The sequence below is a fragment of the Lampetra planeri genome, chromosome 39 (genome assembly GCF_965212315.1).
Source record: "Lampetra planeri chromosome 39, kcLamPlan1.2.h2, whole genome shotgun sequence".
NCBI lineage: Eukaryota > Metazoa > Chordata > Hyperoartia > Petromyzontiformes > Petromyzontidae > Lampetra > Lampetra planeri.
The window spans coordinates 915,651-935,288 of NC_136145.1; the positions used below are offsets into that span (position 1 = coordinate 915,651).

The 19,638-nt window shown below is 49.7% G+C and overlaps 1 protein-coding gene across 7 annotated transcripts in view; it reads right to left on the minus strand.

Annotated features, from left to right (window-relative positions):
- Positions 1-503: 503 nt before the first annotated feature.
- ULK3 (unc-51 like kinase 3) overlaps positions 504-19,638 on the minus strand; it is a 41,004-nt gene continuing 21,869 nt past the window's right edge. For 3 of the 7 annotated variants that reach the window (XM_078612493.1, XM_078612492.1, XM_078612491.1), the window contains 16 exons: positions 19,126-19,212; positions 15,116-15,256; positions 14,068-14,188; positions 11,880-11,984; positions 11,369-11,512; positions 10,361-10,443; positions 9,321-9,476; positions 8,583-8,688; positions 7,181-7,221; positions 5,915-6,017; positions 4,995-5,059; positions 4,062-4,134; positions 3,122-3,162; positions 2,686-2,733; positions 2,038-2,098; positions 504-1,365 (listed from right to left, as the gene is read on the minus strand). In XM_078612493.1, the coding sequence (XP_078468619.1) occupies positions 1,349-1,365; positions 2,038-2,098; positions 2,686-2,733; positions 3,122-3,162; positions 4,062-4,134; positions 4,995-5,059; positions 5,915-6,017; positions 7,181-7,221; positions 8,583-8,688; positions 9,321-9,476; positions 10,361-10,443; positions 11,369-11,512; positions 11,880-11,984; positions 14,068-14,188; positions 15,116-15,256; positions 19,126-19,149 (1,329 nt within the window). In that variant the 5' untranslated portion in view covers positions 19,150-19,212 and the 3' untranslated portion in view covers positions 504-1,348. Of the gene's footprint in view, positions 1,366-2,037; positions 2,099-2,685; positions 2,734-3,121; positions 3,163-4,061; positions 4,180-4,994; positions 5,060-5,914; positions 6,018-7,180; positions 7,222-8,582; positions 8,689-9,320; positions 9,477-10,360; positions 10,444-11,368; positions 11,513-11,879; positions 11,985-14,067; positions 14,189-15,115; positions 15,257-17,789; positions 17,942-19,125; positions 19,213-19,638 lie in introns of those variants that run through there. The other 4 variants (XM_078612490.1, XM_078612489.1, XR_013587958.1 and 1 more) reach the window with 4 other exon arrangements.

Below are 19,638 nucleotides of genomic sequence, written 5' to 3' on the forward strand. Positions count from 1 at the left end.
CCCAACGTGACTGATAAACAAACTCATGTTACTGTGTTGACCCGAGTTTCAGTGTGCTACTCACCACTCCACTCACATTTAAGTTCGTGAAATATATCAAATACGAATAGAAGTAGCACTGGCAGATGTCTGCATCAAACAATGTAAAGGCTTAATTTGGAGCTTTCGTGACTGCAGGAATTACTCTTTGGTTTTCGCCTGAGGACGGCTGCTTGCGTTGTGGCCAAAACGTCGTGAGAATTGTTTTATTATGTTTTATTTTTATTATTTTATTACTTCCCTTCTACGTGACTTTACCGAAAGAACCAAGAAGATGAATCCCTGCAGTCACGAAAGCTTTAAATCGAAAAATACTCTTTGGTTCTTTCGGTAAAGTCACGTATAAAGAAGAAACAAAATGTAAAGGCTGACAATTTAAACCAGGAACTTGTGGCACTACGTAAAAAAGTATGACCAGGAGGAAGAAATACTGCACAGCAGAACACAATACACGGGCACGGCCATTCAATGTGAACACGTTTATTTATAGAGAACTTCATATGCGGAGCCTGGGACCATGACGGCTCCAGGTATGATCACGGCACCTAAAATCTCAAGTCTTGGAAAAGGGGTCACGGCATGGGCGTGACCCCTAGCCCCACCTACCCTTACCGCTGGTATACAAGGACATCCTGGCCATATAAATATCTAAGAGCCTCCCTATATATATTACACCAATGTTTAAATACAAATCATAGACTGCCTCGTAATATTAAATAAGCAACTTAAACCAACGTGTATGTTAATGTTTTTTCATATGCATTGAGATACACGTAAAATTGCACACACTACGTAGCTTCAAAATATCTCATTTAAATACTGCGATGAAATATAAAGTACAATACATGTGCATCGGTGCATGGCACATTTTCTCATTTACCTTCCTAACGGGTTGCAGTACAAGCTCAGGCACATGCCCAACAATTGCACAGTGATATTTTGCACCGAAAAACTGCTCTGCATCGTACGTTGCAGGGATCTCTGTGCATCTTTGCACGCAAAGACTACGGGGAACAAACAATGGCATGGACACGCTTCATGTGTCTCTACGTATGGTGTAAGTTCTGAAGTTAAACAGCCAGTCCGTCTCCACGTCGCAAAGCCTGTTCCCCAGCGGGTGTCAAGGTGAAATGGTCACCTGTACACATTTAATCGCCACGGCACGAGTTTGACAGCTTTTTCAAAGCCGCATAGAGAACGTACATCGTAACGCCCTTCCTACTGTGCACTAAATTCAGCGTTCCAAAGGTGTCGCACCGTTCTCCACGCCGCTCCAATCGCTCAGCTGCCGAGCGCTCCCACAGCAGCGCTACTGTATCGTACACGCTGAAAGAGAGCACAACAAACAACACCGAGCTGGTTTAAGTACAGCTGCTGACGTCACAAGTGATGAAAACTAAAATGTTTTTATTTTAACTTGAGCATGGTTGGCTACGTTTAGCATGGCCGGCTACGTATGGTGTAAAATAAGTTCTAAGTATATGTACTTAGAATGCTGAGGGCAGATTCACTGTGAATTGTACAATGAGAGCATCACGTGAAGCTGGGCTCATGGAGTGAATGGCGGCGTAGAACTGCCCATTGTCAGCATAGAAACGGGGTTCGACTTGAACCCAAGAGGTGATTTTGCCGACAGCGAGGAGCTACATTGAGAAGAGCTGAGGATGGAGCCTCGTGGGCCACCATCGCACAGTCCTTGCGTGGAGATGGAGGAGGAGCAGTTTGAGAGGGCGGAGCGGAACCAGGAGACGAGTGTCGAAGACTCCTGCGCGGTCACGAAGACGCTCAAAGAGGGCTTCTTTAATTCTTTAACGGGAGACTGTGGGGGTAATGTGTTGATTTCACAACAGCCGAGGGATCTCGCGAAATAAACGACATTTCGTGGCATCAGCAACAATAGCCTTGGTGACCTCTGGACCTGAACTCATCTGTCACGGGGGTGGAAGCTGCAGACACGCGCATGTCTGTGTTATTGGCGAAGCTCAATTCACAATGTACCTGTTCTCACAGAGTCGGAGAGCTCCCCTGCTTCCAGAGCAGTGTCCTTCGACTCCCGCATCTAGAATTAAACAAATCACAAATCAGTGACAAAACTTTGTTCCATTTAACACTGTAGCTCTTACAGGTCCCATAGCTTTAGCATTGGTCTCAAACATTATCTCTGCGCATGCATAACTGTCCGGAGTGGAGTACGTGTACCCCATGCTGCAGACACAATGAAAACAAATTAATGTAAGTCCTCTTCGTGTAACGCGTGCTCACAATGCGTTTTCGCTGCAACGCGGTTCTTCCATTTGGCAACACTTTTCGCACAACGCGGAATGCGTCCATTACAACGTGGACCGGGCGCATCGCGTTACAACGCGGTTTCTGAGAGGTTGATCACGAAGTACTTGTATCGACCACACAGTGTCGGAAACACTGACTATAAAAGCACAACTCAAAATGCAAACGCATTTGTAAAGCAATTAAAATATAATTAAATCGTATATTTTGAAAGGAACTTATTATTATTATTCTTTTGCATACCTTTACACATATGTCTGGCTGTACGTATGTATGCACATCGCTGTGCATCAATGTCTTACAAGTATTAGTCACCGTTATACACAAAAAAAGAGACGCAACACTGGTGGAGAGCTGCACCTTATTGTCTTGTTTGATGCGCTCGGCCCTGCTCATGACATTCTGAATCTGGCAATGAAAAGACATATGTTGTTCGAAGCTGATAAACAACACACACCACCTGCTCTGGATTGAAACGCACATGAGATCGAACAATTGTGAATTTGCGATTTGTTACGGAAGAAACATGATTCGCCTATCAAGCTTTGTGATGTCTACCAAACAGCAGTTGTTTATACGTCTTTACTGACACTCTTACACGGCACAGCTGTTTTTTGCCCCAATTTCTATTTACTTCATCGCTGCACTTTATTTTATTTGTTTTTCTCTTTGTCATTTTCGTGACCCAGGTCACTCGTGCAAGTGAGATTCTAATCCTGGGCTCTTAAGTTCCTCACTCGGTTAAAAACATTTACTAAACTTGACTTGAGAGCTACAATTCTGTTGCAAGATTTACCTCCGAGTGAAGGAGCTGCTTTCTTCTGCCTTCCTGTTCAGCTGTAAAAATAAATTACCTGGTTACTGGGATACAATGACCATTTTGTAGAATTGGGTAATTAATAAAACATTTTGACAAAACACACGAAGACCCGAGTCCTCGCTATGAGTGTCAATCTCTTGAGATGACTCACATTTAACCCGGGGAAAATGTATTTTTTGCGACTAGATTGATTTGTTAAAATCACCGTACAAGTTACCTCGTGAAAATACACTTATACAATCACGAGCAATTAGTTAAAACTTGTTCTAATTACTAAATTGTTACTAAATCAAAACCATGTAAATAAAGGTCATTAGGTCACGGATATAAATAGAACTCCAGGAGAAAAGCAGAGTTTGCATTAGGAAGCTCCTATCTGCATTGAGTATCACAATGCAGATAGGAGGAGGTCTCTTCTCCCGTAAATATGTTATATTATCAACTGCTTTTAAAATGTTTGTTATTGTCCTTCCCCGTACCTCCGATTGGCACGGTTGGCTAAGTACAGTTGCAAAAGAATTTCAATGTACATACGTACATTTGCAATTCCTTATCAACACTCCAATGGTGTGATAAAGCGTAGCGACGCTCGGTGCACTAAGATGAGCGAGCGACTAGACAAGCGATGCCCTGGGAGCGTGTGGGCACCCGCCATGCACTGCCCATCCACGCACTGCCCCTCCACACGCTCCCTGTGCTGCGTACTGCCCTGCCACACCACACGCTGCCCCTCCACACGCTCCCCGTGCCACGCACTGCCCTGCCACACCACACGCTGCCCCTTCACATGCTCCCCGTGCCACGCACTGCCCTGCCACGCCACATGCTGCCCCTTCACACGCTCCCCGTGCCACGCAACGCCCCACCACGCGCTGCCCCGTGCCGCCCTCCCCGCGTGTCCCAGTGCCGCCCTCACCTGCCAGCATGAGGATGAGCTCCCCCAGCGCCTCCTGGTAGAGCTCCAGCACCGGCTCGGCACCTTCCTCCTCCTGCGGGCCAACGCACGGGCTTCAGCATTCGCCGGCCTGCCCTCCCTTAACCAGAGTTAACCGGGTGGTGGGGGGTACTACACAGCCTTACGCAATGCGCTCTCAATGTTACACGAATTAATAGTGTTAATCGAGTGGAGGATGGTTTCATGTATGGATCTGTGACAACCGCTATTGGTGAACAGTGCCCAGTGTTGGCTTTATAAGCGTATTCAAGGCGGTTAAAACTAATTGGCTCTGTCTGCCTCTCGTGATCTTTGTATTTCTTCGGTGATGTTCAGGGAGGCGTGGGTGGCTTCCGAGCCACGTGTTCCCGATTTTAAGTTTTTATCCCAAACAAAATGACAATCGAGCTTGGATATGTAAATCATGGCACGCCAAATTGTTTGTTCAAGTAAATAAAATCCTGAAATGTGTCATTCATTGTGAGGAAACACTTGTATAATAAAATAACATTTTCTACGGGACCTTTTTGCCATTATCAAAAATTATGAAAAATAAAAATAGGTTTTACCCTTTCTGGCAATAAAACAGGTGTTAAGATATTCAAACACCAAACAGTAAATTTTGCAAGGAATCAAGTCAGCATTAAGCACATAGTTGTAGTAAAACATGCAAAAAACATGCTCCGATAATACAAAATGACAATTATATCATACAAAATCCCACGGTTACAGTACAAATAAAAAATGTTTTTTTTTCATTGGACACGTCATTTCTACCCAGCTAATGCGCAGCCCCCCGTGGACACGAGTTCGAGACGCAACAATCCGACGTCACGCAATGTGTGATGTTGAAAGCGACGGGACAACGGGTGACTGAAGAACACGGAGCCACGGCAAGAGCAATGGTCCACCTACCAGCGTGACGGCTTGCTGTGCCAGCTGGAGGGCCTTGTGGAGGCGGGGCTTGTCTTTCGACATTTCTGAGAGCAGAATCATACTACATTTAATCCATCGGCCGTTCACTCACGAAGGACAATGCCCGTTTGGCGCTGAACGTGGGTTACGCCCCCGCCAAAAACCCTCCGGCGAATATTCGCCGACCTTGACGCCTGTGGCAGAGCACCCGGAATGCACTCGATCCGGTCAGACCTGGAGGAGCTATGTAAGGTTTGATTCTGCCTAGTGCTTGCGGATGGTGACCACCGTGCACTTGAGAGATCCACAGTACGCCTACTTAAATTGTCATGGGGCGGTGCAAGCATTTAGAGCGCCGATTGTTCTCGTTTCAGCTCACAGCGGTGAGCCGAACAACAATACTCACAAACCAAATTTATCGGCGATTAAGATACGCAGCGTTTCTGCTGCGTATCTTAATCAAAAGCAGGCATCTTCGGGACAACATCCGGGAAGTCGGAATAACATTTGGTCAAAACTATTGTAAGGTCCAATCAAGTAAAAATATTGTCTACGAAAGTCTACGGGTTAAGTTAGCCAAAGGAATGTTCTCTTAAAATTAAGCAGGCGATGCTCGGCATGTGTAAGGCGCCGCAGTGGCGAGATGTTAACGACCTCGCTGGGTACACAGGAGGTCGTGGGTTCGATCACAACCCTGGTCACGTATATTTTTCTCCGGGTACTCCGGTTTTTCCTCCCACATTTAGAATGAACGTGCGTTTAGAGTATTTGACTGCTATAAATTTCCACATGATAAGCCACTTCGTCGAGCTATAATTTTTGAAAGAGAGCTACAAAGCTGAGTGGGCCTTACCTGATAAGTTAATAATAGTTAATAGAAAACAAGAGAGCGCACGGTGCGACGTCGTGGAAACAAGTACCCAGCAGGATCTCGCGGGAGGTGCATGCCCGCACGCAGGTCTCCTGGAAGTTGCACCTCAGCATCACCTTGAGCTCCTCGGCCCGCGCGATGTACTGAGTGACCTACGGGACGAGACGACGACAATGACGACGAGCCGGGGATGCCGTCGTCCAACGGCTGTCAACGTTTGAAGAAGTCAACCATGAGATGACGCAAACGACGGCAAGTTGTCATTCACCGTTAAGGCCGTGCCAGCACGCAAATTGTGGAGAGGCCCTCGCACGAATTTAACTGAAAGGAAAACAATTTTCGTGCTCAAATGAGCATTGAGACGGTGCTCATTTCACGTTCACAGCCCTGATCCACGTTCCTATGGCAGGAACGAGTCTGTAGATAAGAAAGCTACTGTTGACTTCCCCACAGGGTGGCACTTATTGTAATGATTACGGAGGCATGGTGTGTGTCTGTATGTTGAACTTCTTCTGCCACCGTATGCAGCGAGGCGTTATAGGGCGTCTTCTTCGTTTGCTACCTCGGCCGTGTCCACTCGGCTTGCTTCGCTGATCACATGGTCTGAGCTTACGGGCACATTGTCCATGTCTGCTGGACAAAGTGTTCACGGATTCGAGTGCCCCCGTTTCTTGGCCAAGCGTGGTCATCCTTGAACTTTGTTTGCAAGCTATCCACCTTTGTTAGAGCCATCGTGTTGGTACTCAACCCGCCTAACCGATTCTTTATAGCACCCCACCCCCAGTCCCCCCCGAAGCAGATTCCACAAACTCACATTTGTATTTACAAGTGCAGCTACAGAATGGAGTCCCGTGTACGGTATATATGCTCGTGTTATTACGCAGTGGTGATTCGTGACTGCGGGGACACCGGGCCGTCGTGGTTCCTCCACTCCCAATGTGCGCGGACGGCAGTGGCAGCTCAACGCACCCGTTGCCTCCTCCGGTCGTGCTGAGATCAGCCGGCGTGCCACGGCACTGCTGCGGGGGCCCAGTGGCTTTGGGAGTTGTGCTACATTGGGGCTCGCGAAACTTTGGCCCTGTAACTATCAACCTCAGACCACTCCTGCTCATGACACTGCTACTCCCCGCGACGACGGAGCCAGCCTCCCGCGACGAATAGCCCTGGGAACTGAGGCAGAGAAACGCCGTGTCGGCTGTGCCGCTGCAGCAGCGTGCACGGCCACAGGGGAGAAGTCATTCGCGCCCTGAGAACGCTTGTTTAAGGGCACTTTATACATTTTCATTATTTTTATCGTGAGCCGGAAGACACCGACCTTTTTCCTCACCGCTTCCTTCCGTCGGCAGTCAGTTTCATCTGCAATCGAAAGGTGACAACATCTCAGCTTTTGAGTCCATTCATGGAGCCAACGCTTTGGCTTCACAATAAAGCTGTTCCCACGTTCAGAGCCACTTGGAAGATCTCAGAAGCTAAGCAGGTTAGTGCTCGTATGGGTGAAGACCATGCATAACAGGCATTATAGGCTTCGGGGCTATGTGGTGGGGAGCAGATGGTAGTGCAGAAATGTTAGTTGTTGCGCTGTGCTTCTATGCTAACCACCTTTTACAGCTCACACCGACCAGTGACATGGAGTTTTGTTACATAGCCTCCTCGACTTACGTGACATGGGGGGCCCTCATCCAGCAGTGGATTGCCAATTGGTTGTGCATCTATCTACATGCAAAGAAACACGTGTTAATATGGACAGGCTAACAGCTCCCGGTTGTTTGCGAGAGAAAAATATTTTTAAAACACGGAAAAATACCGTTTAGCTAAGTCACCCAGCCAGTTTGCAAGGGATGTCTGTCATGCATCGTCACGGGAACAACAACAGCAAAGTGATCCGTACAGAGGAACAGGCGGCAACGTCGGAACACAACGGAGGCCAAAAACGTACAACGTAAACAATACGACACCGGCAAACTGCACCGAACACGAGGGGGAGAGGCAGTGTGGCGAAGCGAACGCGGCGGATCGAGGAGAATGCAGGTGACCCCCGACCCCCCCCGCCCCCCCCCCCCCCACCGCTTTCACGACCATTCTTATCGTAAGACCCCCACAGTAATGACCACCTAACGACTGCTACCGACGGCGAGGTGACGAGTCTGTGCGTGACGCGGGCAGACTCGTCGCCTTCCGCCGTATGTACAGTGTAGCCTGACGGTCTGCAGCTGCACCCGGAGCGAACGCATTGTCTCTTCCGTAACGTTCCTCATTGTTTGTCAATTTTCTTCAAATTTTTTTAATGTTTTTCGCCTCTCGTTACGTCTGAGAAGAGGAAATGTGATGCGCATGCAGAAACGTGCTTAAGGATTTTAAAATTTAAGTGTTTGTTCTTATTTAATAAATGTTTATAAAAGCATAGGAGGCTCTTTTTTGTCACGAACGATTTAAAACGGTGGAGAGAGGATAGGGAACCGAGCCTGAGCTCTGGGAGGCAAGGGGGGTCGCTCTCTCTCTCTCGCGCAGAGAGAGAGGGCGATTCAGAGGCACCAGGAGGAGAAAGAGCTACAGACAAGCGAAGGAAGGCAGCCTAAGCGGTGAGGAGCCGGCACCAACAAGCGTCCAAGCTCTGCGGTCCTCTACATATGAATGTGTTCTCGGGCGATACAAGAGGTTTTACCCGTAGGACGGCACGATGGCGAGTGTTTAGTCGGTCCTTTGGTGTGGCCACTTACAGTGCAGTGCGGGTATGAAGAACTCTAGGGACTGGCAGTAGAGGTTTAGGGCGCCTTGCAAGTCTCGCTTCTGGTCTTTCTGCACTGCTTCCGTCACCAGGGAAACCTGCGGGCACACGGCCCGCGTGAGCACGCTGCGGGCACTAATAGTCACTATATCAACTTGCAACACGCACAGTGTTCGCTCACTCTCTCAAAGAGAGAACGGATTCAAGAGGCCCCAGGAGCAGCTGCAGGCATCCCAAGCAGTGAGCATCCGGCACCAACAATTGTCCAAGCTCTGCATTCCTCTATATATCGAGGTGTTATCGGCCAATTTAACGATTGTTAACATGTGGCAGGAAACCGCAGCACCCGAAGAAACCTCACGTGTGAGAGGGAGCAACACTTTATTCCATTCAGACGGAATTGTTAACAGTGAGTACCTAGGGCTCATCTTGGCATCTACCTCGGAAGAAAGCTTACTGTACACACCCTTTGTTTGATAGACACTCGCATACATAGGCGTTTTATATTGTTTTTTTCACCCCAATAACGATATTCTCCATTACAATCTTTGTATCATTATCATTTGAAGCTTCCACAGTGACGGTGCTATCATGCATAGCTGTGATCCAGAGATAGAAAACTTGGAAGAAAATCCACGTTAGCATTTGGCCACCCTGGGTGTTACCGAATGGTTGTTTTGTTGGGCTCGCGGCTCAAGGACCGTTGAAGCGGTGGCGGCGGTGGACTCACTGCCATCTCCAGGCTGCTGGCGCTGGGCATGTGCTCCAGGTCGAGGAACGGGTGCGAGAAGAACTCCTCAAACGAGATGCGGCGCTCGGGGTCGCGCACCAGCAGCCGCTCCAGCAGGTCGCGGCACGCGGGCGACACGTGCACGCCGGGCGGCAGCTGCTCCGCACCAAAGGCAAAGGGCCCCCAGTATAGCCTTAACAGACTGTAGGGCCAAGTGCCGTTAGCGAGCACCAGTAAATGCCGGCACGGCGCACGAGGGGGTGGAGTGGACAGCACCACGCCCCAAACGCTTTTGCCTCCCGAATGCCGATGTTTACGTACCGTACCAGGCACTTATTTGAAGCCGAGTCGACCTAGGGGAGCCCCAGGACCAGTTGACATAATCGTCACCGGTGTTGGCCGTGAGCGGGAATCGAACTTGGGTCGTCGGGTTAATAAAGGCAGTGCATTAACCACTACACTATCGCACCCCAACACACACAAAGACTCCCCGTGTAGCCTTAACAGACTGTTGTGGCAAATGCAGTTAGTGAGCACCTATGAAAGCACAAGAAGGGGTGGGTGGCCAGCACGACGCCTGGCCGACTTTGTCTCTCCAGTGGCGATGTTTATACACCGCACCTGGTACTCATTTGAGGCCGAGTTGACTTAGGGGAGGCCCAGGACCGGTTCAGATAAAAGTCACTGGTGTTGGCTGTGAGCAGGAATCGAACTCGGCTTGCAAGGTTTGTAGCACAGCGCGCTAACCGCTGCACTACCACTCCCCACAACACACACACACTCTGTAACACACACATACACACACAGCGTGACACAAGGTTAAGCTGAACACAGCACATGTATCCTGTGTGTCTATTCAGCACTGGCCCAGAAACGCCAGCAGCGATGAACACTGCGTCACTCCTGTCTGAGCCAGGGGGGGGGGGGCCCACTGCGACTTGATTCTGACTTTTGCTTTACATTCTCACACGACACACGCTTGAGCTACTGGGGTCAATTTGTCAGCGTACAACAAGGCGGCACTTGTGAACACGGCGTACCTCGATGGGGCGATCGCTCTTGATTTTCTCCTCCAGCTCGGTGAAGGAGCGCGAGGCGAAGGGTGGCTCCCCAAAGATCGCTTCTGCAAGACACAAGAGCCAGGGTGAGCCCTCGCCCACCCCAACAACAACAACAATTCCACGGCGTTCTCTGTTCAAATCCCAATTCTTCCTGTAAATGACGAGAAGCCCCATCGCAGCGGGAGATGCATGCAGGCTGGTGTGCTGCTCACAAACTCCCATCATGCCTTGCGTGCATGTCATGTGACACCCACATTGCAATGCTCTCAGCCTAGTCTGCGCCACCAGATGAGGCGGTAACTATTTTATCGACTCTGGAATGAAGATTGGCAGAGTCAATTCCCAATCTGGATTTGAACTCGCAAGCTTCCAATTGCTCCACCGCTGAGCCACTTTGGCTCAGATAGGAGATGTGAACGGTCAATTGCCACGAGCAGGTTTCTGTTTGAATGTTGCGAGTGTTGTTTATGGTGGCCTACGGCCGGACTCTGGCCCCGCCGTACCTGTCTTGTGAACACCCCCTCCGCCAGCGCCGTCTACACCAGCACGGTAACACGGTTAACCCGCCCATACTGGAGATCTGTGAAAGACAGCTTTGTAATCTCCTCGGATTCCTTCAGTCCAAATAAAGATTCTGATTCTGAATCCCAGCCTGGGGGGGAAACGCGGTCATCATCCCACAATTTAATACCATCCTGTACAAAGGCTAACTGCCCAGTGGGAGGTCAGACTTGTCCCTGCCATAGGAATTAAAACTTTCAAATATTTACATTTGTTTTAAAAATAAATGTCTTGCAAAGCGAGCGGAGGACAAGACATACACCGTGGTGTGCTCACACACCGCAAGCGATAACACGATATGCTCCTGCATGAGAGCGTGGCCATCACGGACTACTGCTGGCACCCTCGCCGATCGCCAGGCACGGGTTCTACCGACCAACAGGGTTATCACCGGAACGCAGCGGCAAGCCGTGCAAAAGGACGCACCGTACAGAATGATGCCCACAGACCACAGGTCCGCTTTGGCATCGTACTGGCCTCGGCAAACCATCTCGGGCGCCATGTAGAGCGGCGAGCCGCGGAGTGAGCGGCAATCGTCCTCCAGCACCATGTACTGGGCAAAGCCGAAGTCTGCGGAAAGGCACGCAGCGTCATTGACACTCGCAGATCGTTCCCGCTTTATCACATGCAGGATCGCCACCTGGCCTGCATAAAAAAAAAATACTACACATTTTATTAAGTTCTTGTCTATAGTGTATTCTCTTTTGATTAATTTATCTCAGCATCTGCTGTAAAAAAAAACTTGGTAGGAACCTCCTGAAAAAGGTGTACTGAGACTCAGTGAGGCTCTTCTGGCTACTAAAACATGACGATAAAACAATAACAGGTGGTGGGCTACTGCAAGCACACAGAGCTAGAAGGTATGCGCGTCAACTCAAGATGATGACGTGATGGAGAAGGGCGATGGCATCAACGGGAATGGTCCCGACAGCCGTACCTGCCACTTTGAGAGTCGGGTGGCTGCAGGAAGTGAGCAGAATGTTTTGGGGCTTCAGATCCAAGTGGGATATTTTGCGCTCGTAGAGATGCTGCAAGGCTGAAGCTGCCACGGAAAATGTCACAATCAGGCACATACACAAAACACGAAAGCTGGGTCTAAGGTGAGTGAGACATCGTGACCAGTGCCGACAATGCTGCCAGATCCCAAATGTTGCATAATTCGCATCTGACCTACAATGGAATGCAATTGTTTCTATTTTTTTTTGCCTGCTTATCTCAATAATTGGTATTGTTATAACTCGGTCTCTCTGTCATGTCTTTCATTTGGCTTTTCACGTCTTTAATTGAGCCTGCATCTTCTCTCGTTCTTCCAAGTGTGTTTCAATCACTCGATTTGCCTCCCTTGAGTTTTGCAAGAGCTTAGACCTCACCGCAAAGTCCATCTGAAGCTACTGTAGCGGCACTCTTACAAGTCTTAAACTTCGCCCTGTCAAAAAATCCACCTGCAACTCTGACTCGTTTATCTCCCCTGATTGGTATAAATGAGTCGTAACTTTTTTGCACTCCACCACCGCCCCTCCAGTGAAGGTTTCCTGGCTTGCTTGGGAAGTTGGGAAGTTGGGATTGTGGTCTGGGATGTGTAGTAGACCTTATGGACCAACGTCTTTGTTGTGGCAACTGTTATTTGTGCTTTATGTTTTGGTGCCGATTCTTAATTTATTTATTCATCATTGGAACCTCATTTGCCAGTAAAAAAAAAAAGGTGTCAGTTTTGTTGCTAGATAAAAGGGTAAAAAACAATTATGTTATTTATTCATTTTAGATTTTTCCCTGGTAGTAGGGTTTTCATTTGCTTGGCAGTGGCTGTACATGGGATTTGGTCCTTATGTATATATATGATTGTCAGCATTATGGGAGGCTATTAGCATGAATGACGCTGTATGAAATGAAAGTATTATTATTAGCTTAACATCTGCAACTAAAAGCTTATAATCTGAATCCTTGACCACAGCCCCATGCAGAGCTTCAAATACCTAGCAGCTTAAATATATCTTGATTTAATTTAGCTTGTTGACCCAGAAAAGCCTCGCTGAGTCTCAAAACCTTTTCAGGAGGGTCCTGCCAAGTGTTTCCAAGTATGGGATGATGTTGCTGCTGTTGCTTCTGCTGTGTAATCCCGATTGAGTGTTCCCAGGTAATATTTCAGCATTGGGATGTTTGGCCAACGGCGGTTACATTGTATGGTTGTTTAGTTATGGGAGTAAATCACATACCTGTCAACCCCTTATCAGTGCCCTACCTTATTACAGACTAATTCAGACCTTATTGGTCACCCCGTGCTCCTTATGAATCTCAACGTTCATCCTAAAAAGTCCCATCACAAGGGAGAAACACAAATACACAAAAAAACATGTTTTGCCCGGATTGAAACGGCTGTATGCCGTATGGACCTCAAAACTCTATCTCCCCGTACAAGGATACGGGTAAACCGTATGGGTTGACAGCGATGAAATCAGAGCAGCTGAAGGAAACCAATTGAGACCAGCGGGGAAATACACAACCCCCCCCCCACCCCCAACGAGTCCGGAATTGAACCTGGGCCGTTCCTGCTGCGGGCTACAAGTGTGACCACCGCGGCACCCTGCCGCCCTATGAAGAAGTAACGTTCAGACGAAGGAACGGTAAAGCGTGGTGGTGCATGTACCACTCTCAAGGAAGCGTGGTTACCCATCCTCCCTGTGTAGGTGCGCTCTTTTCACTGGGGAATGTCTCGCTCCTGCCACTGCCGGAGGAAAAGCCTCCGAGAGCTCTAAGGGGGCATTTGGTCTACTCTTCCACGCTGACCACATTACCCCCACCCACACGCGACCTTCCGATCGACTGTGGTGAAGCTAATTAGTAACGCTGGGTGAACGTAGGTGGTGGTGGGGGGGAGGAATTTTGGAAACTGTTGGGTCGGGAGATGTAATTGAACTGATGGCCTCTGGATTGCAAGTTCAGTGTGTTAACGATGATACCGCTCTGGCGTGGCTCCCTTCGTTGCTCAGTTAAAAGGTGAAACCACCGTGTTTGTTGCTCGACATTCTAGACGTGCAGTAAACCGGTAACCGGTTTAAACCGGTTTCCTCGTTTGGTTCGCGGCAATGTGAAAAAAAAGTGACGATTTCAACGACCCTGGTGCGCACCCAGCTGCTGCAGGAAGCGGCGCACGGCTTTCTCCGGGAGGCGGCGTCGGCTGCGGATGAAGCGGGAAAGGTCGCCCCCCCCGCAGAACTCCATGATGAGGTAGATGTTCTCATGGTCCCACTGCGAGACACAAGGCATGAGGGTGCACACAGCGCCACGGTGGCAAGATTGTTAACTACCTCGCCTGGTATACAGAAGGTCGTGGGTTCGATCCCGAGTTTGCGTGTCTCTCTCTCCCCGTGGTCGCGTGGATTTTTCTCTGGGTTTTCCCTCCACATTTAGAACCGTGCGTTTAGAGTATTTGGCTGCGATCAATTTCCACTTGAGAAGCCACTTCGTTGAGATATCATTTGTGTCCAGGTCGCCTTTGTAAAGGAGCTATATAGCTCAGTGGGCCTTACCTGGTAAAATAAAAAAGTTTAGTTATCGGAAACAGAACCTTGATTTAGACTGGAGGAGGAATCTGATGAGCTATGAAGATCTCCTTCACAGATGTCCAGTCGGGACACGGCGTCAGCAGGTTACAACAACAAACAATGAAAAACAATGATAGGAGTGTAAAGTAGAGAAAAGATGAGCAAGTGGCACCACGTGTAACCCACAACAACAATAACACCGGGGAGCCACCCGGCGCTCATCTACACCGGTACCACCGAGGTGGAAATTCCACAGTCCCACGGCAGGTGGCCCGGCGATAGAGCAAGCGGCTCACAATCAAAAGGTTGCGCAGTCAAATCCTATTTGGGGGAATGGTTTAATTGACCATCATACCTCTGGGGTCAATAAAACGAGTATCACTTTGTACGGATGGTAAACCGAGTTGACCATTTAAAATACATACACAGAGACCCACAGACACCTGTACCCAGACACCCAGACCCATAGAGACTCACAGAGAGCCACAGAGACACCCAGAGAGACACCCACAGAGACCCACAAATTAGCACGGTTGGCTTACGTACGGTGCGAAGGGACTTCAACATACATACGTTATCCATAATACATGATACACAAGTTACATCCGTGGCGGAGTCGCGCGCGGCGCACCTGGAAGTCCTTGAGCTCCACGATGTGTGGGTGGCGAACGCTCTTCAGGATCTCTATCTCGGTGAGCAAGTTCTCCGTGGAGCTGCGCGTCAGACTCTTCTTGGAAATGCACTTCACGGCCACCACCTCCCGACTGTTAGTCTAGTGATGGGGGACAGCACAAAGGGGGCGGAGGCAGCCCAGAGACCAAGCCGAGTTACTGAAAAGAGACGGAGAGTTTAACAAACAAAAAAAGTTGAACAAATGTCGGAATACAAAACCCAGGAATAGTTACAGATCTTGTGGCCAAGACATGATCCATGTATTCCACATTAGTGTACCATAGTTATTTGTCAATTGGCCAATTGTCATTCGATATTAAGCAAATATAGCACACATTCATATTGTTTACAATATAAAGTGAATTAGGAGAGAATGCTATGGTTTTATGAATTTAACATCAAACAGTGTTATTTGTATCCTTGCTTTAAATAATATAAACCAGTACAGACAGAGGGCTAAGTTCAGTTGAGGCTGATGACATCAATTATCTTCATGGACAGATGCACGAGATGGCTATAAGAAGAGCACGGAAGCAATTCTTGACATACTTGAAGATTTCCACGGTCGCTTTGTGTTGCATGCATGCATGTACGTTGAACTTCTTTCGCGTATATAGTCAACTGTGCTTAATCGGAGGTGCGGTCTGGACGTGTCACAAGACCAGACCGGCGTTATCATGTTGCAGGGTCATTGACAGCAATTACTTCATCTGTTAGCAAGTGCACATTTCAGTTTCATCAAGTGGGCAGCATTGACAGTACTAGTTTCATCAGGGCACAGCCCAGCAAGCAGTTCCCAAATTGTTACTGGCAGAACTCAAAGCCTTAAATGTGTAGAGACAGTGCGTGGACTAGCGGCCACGAGTGGTAACTACGGGTGTGGAGACAGTATAGGAGACGAGTGGTAACAAGAGACAGTATATACGTCTAACTAGGCCAGGGAACGAAGAGGGGAACGATCTGGGAGCTTAAGGAACCTGCGAGAGAGTTGGAGAAGAGGGGCGTGGCCAGGGGCGGTCACTTTGGGGGATAAAAGGGGGCGAGAAGCGGGGTTCTGGGCTGCCGCTGGGGATCAGGGTCGACGTTGTCATCGCTCTCGCCGCTACATCGTCATTCGTCGCTTTATAGTCAGTCGTCGCTATGTCCTCAAATTGTCATTGTGTCATCGAGTCGACACTGTGAAGAGACCGTGTAAAAATAAAGAAACCCTCTACAGTCCGTGCCTCCGAAGTCATTACAAATCTACTCCTCAACAGTCCTCATTGGCGATGCATTGCAATGGCACTGCATCATTTGTCCTGTGTGGATTCTGGTTCCGAACGATGGAACCAGGCTCCATCTTGCATCACAATACAATACTCAGCAGAGATCCATTGCTTTCTCTGTACATAGCCTTACGTCCCATAGGGGATGAAGAGTAAGTACTTGTACTTATTATTGGTTTTAGGGCGCCGAGTGGTGAGATGTTAACTACCTTGCCTGGGATGCAGGAGGTCGTGGGTTCGATCCCGACCCTGACGCCTGCTGTATAAATGGAGGTTGCGTGTCTATCTCCCTATGGTCATGTGGATTTTTCTCCAGGTCCTCTGGTTTTTTCCCTCCACATTAAGAAGCAACATGCATTTCGAGTATATGCTCTCAATTTCCACACAATGATAAGCCACTTCGTTGAGCTATCATTTGTGATAGCCAGGTTGCTTCTGAAAAAGATCTAAATATAGCTCAGTGGGCCTTACCTGGTAAAATAAAAAAACAATAGTTTAGTTTAGGTTACTATGCTGACACCGCGTGAGCTTGTGGACACACCTCAACATCTTGATATTACACACAGACGAGGGTCAGCTTTACCGTGAAAATGTAAAAATTTTTTATTTTTATTGTTTTACATTTAGTCCGTCAAGTTATGGGGGGCTTATTATCCATTGATTTCTAAGCAGCATATGTTAAAGAAGTCAAACACCGGACCGGTTGAGTATGACCCATGCAGCCCAGCTCTGACCTGTACATCCGCATGGACATTAACTCACCTGTCAAACACCCTATAGAGATATAGTTGACCACTACGGTACACTTGGTTACACGCCTGCAGTTGCTATGTTTCAGACTCTGAACAGGACTCAATACGGACATACAATCTCCCATACAATAATAAAGTGTAACTTAATACAGCACCATTCATGCTAAAAGCATCCCATAACACCGCTACCATCACCGTCCACAGAGCCCTGACACAAACACGGCCCTGACACACACATACAGCCCTGACACACGCGCACAGCCCTGAAACACACGTACAGCTCTGACACACACACGTATAGCCCTTACACACACAGTACTGACGCACACACGAGCCTGGCACACAAATAGGTCTGACACACACACATGCCTGACACAGAGCCCTGACACACACTCACACACTACAGGCCTGACACACACAGGTCAGATACAGCTTTGACACACTCACACTACAGGCCTTGACACACACAGTCAGATACAGCTTAGACACACACACTCACACACTACAGGCCTTGACACACGTCACAGCACAGATCAAATATAAGACCAGCCGTGAGGCGACGGGCGAGCAGTGCGAGCGGGTGGTGTTGGTGTGGGCGTTGGTGTAGCCTGGCCACCTTGCTGTAGCCCCGGTAGACCGTGGCGTGGCTGCCCGAGCCCAGCCGCTCGGTCAGCACCAACCCGGGCAGCCGCGGCGGGGCCAGCGCAGACATTGCGCGGCTTGCTGGGCGGGTCACGTGACGCGCGGCGGAGCGGGTCACGTGACGCGCCGGGTGGTTGTGCTCCGTCAAGGCTGAGCGGAAACTGCCCCCCCCCTCCTCTCCCCCCATTCTCCTCCCTTCTCCCTCTCTCCTCCCCTCCTCCCCCTCTTCCCCCCCTTCTCCCCCCCCCTCCTCCCCCCTCTCCCCCCCCCTCCTCCCCCCCTCTCCCCCCCTCCTCCCCCCTCTCCCCCCCCCTCCTCCCCCCTCTCCCCCCCCCTCCTCCCCCCCTCTCCCCCCCCTCCTCCCCCCCTCTCCCCCCCCTCCTCCCCCCCTCTCCCCCCATTCACCTCCCTTCTCCCTCTCCCCCCCTCCTCTCCCCTCCTCCCCCTCTTCCCCCCTTCTCCTCCCTTCACCCCCTCCTTTCCCCCCATTCCCCCCCTTCTCCCCCCCTCTCCCCCCCCTCCTCCCCCCTCTCCCCCCCCCTCCTCCCCCCCCCTCCTTCCCCCTCCTCCCCCCTCTCCCCCCCTCCTCCCCCCTCTCCCCCCCTCCTTCCCCTCCTCCCCCCTCTCCCCCCTTCTCCCCCCTCTCCCCCCCTACTCCCCCATCCTTCTTCCCCCGCCCCCCTTCCCCCCACCGCTTTCCCACCTGTCACGTGGGGAGGGAGAGGTTCGGCTCCAGGGGTTGGAGGAGGTCCCGGGAAAATATCAGCATCGGAATATTTATTCATACTGGAGGAGAAATCCGATGAGCTCTGCCGCTCTTTTTTCGCTGATGTCCAATAGGGGCACGGGGTCAGAACTGCGGGTTGCTTGACCCGATGCTTTTGTAGCTCATCGGATTTCTCCAGCATCAATAACGATTCTGATTCTGACAGGACAATGGCTCATCGTGCTGCTGCTGCTGCTGCACTCTAGCGTCGTCTGCTCGCGGAAGCTCGCGAGCAGGGGGCTGACTCGCTCCCCCACCCACCGTCACTTGCCCAGGCTGAACCCAGCTGAGACGGGGGCTCACAGGGATCGTGGTGCGCTGCGGGTGGTCATGGGGCTTAGAGGCGAGGCGCCCGCTTGGTGCGAGAGAGGCCCCGAGACGCCTGGGATCACACAAGTAAAGCCTGGGCGATATTATACACTTTTGGCAACCCCAGCTACTCCCGTGACTAAGGGACGCGTTGACTCACACTCAGCGGGCTCCCACCACAGCTTTGTTTGTTGATAGAGAATGCGCGTGTCTGTCTGCCTGGCTCTTTGCGTACCTTCCCGTATTGAGAGCATGGCATGGCTTCTTAACACGGCCACGTGAAAACTCCATTCAGAGGCCGTCCATAAATGACGCCACGCACCTAGGGGGGGGGGGGGTCAGGCATTTGTGACGATGTGTGACGAGGGGGGGGGGGGTTGAGAAATGTGATGTCACATCAAAATGAGCAACTTTAAATAAATATAGAATTATATTCTTGGTTCTTTCGGTAAAGTCACGTAGAAGGGAAATATTTGTATTATTTTATTATTTTCCTTCTACGTGACTTTACCGAAAGAACCAAGAATATGAATCCCTGCAGTCACGAAAGCTTTAAATCGAAAAATATAGAATTGTTATAACAACACTAATTGTTATAACAACACTCCTACAACATCAGAGTGCAGCGCCACATTAAATACGCACTACGATGACAATAGTTTAAAGCGATTTGAAGCATGTTTTATTTTCAAAATGGAAATATGGTTTTGGGGGGGGGGGCAGTGCTTTGTGATGCCGTATGACGAGG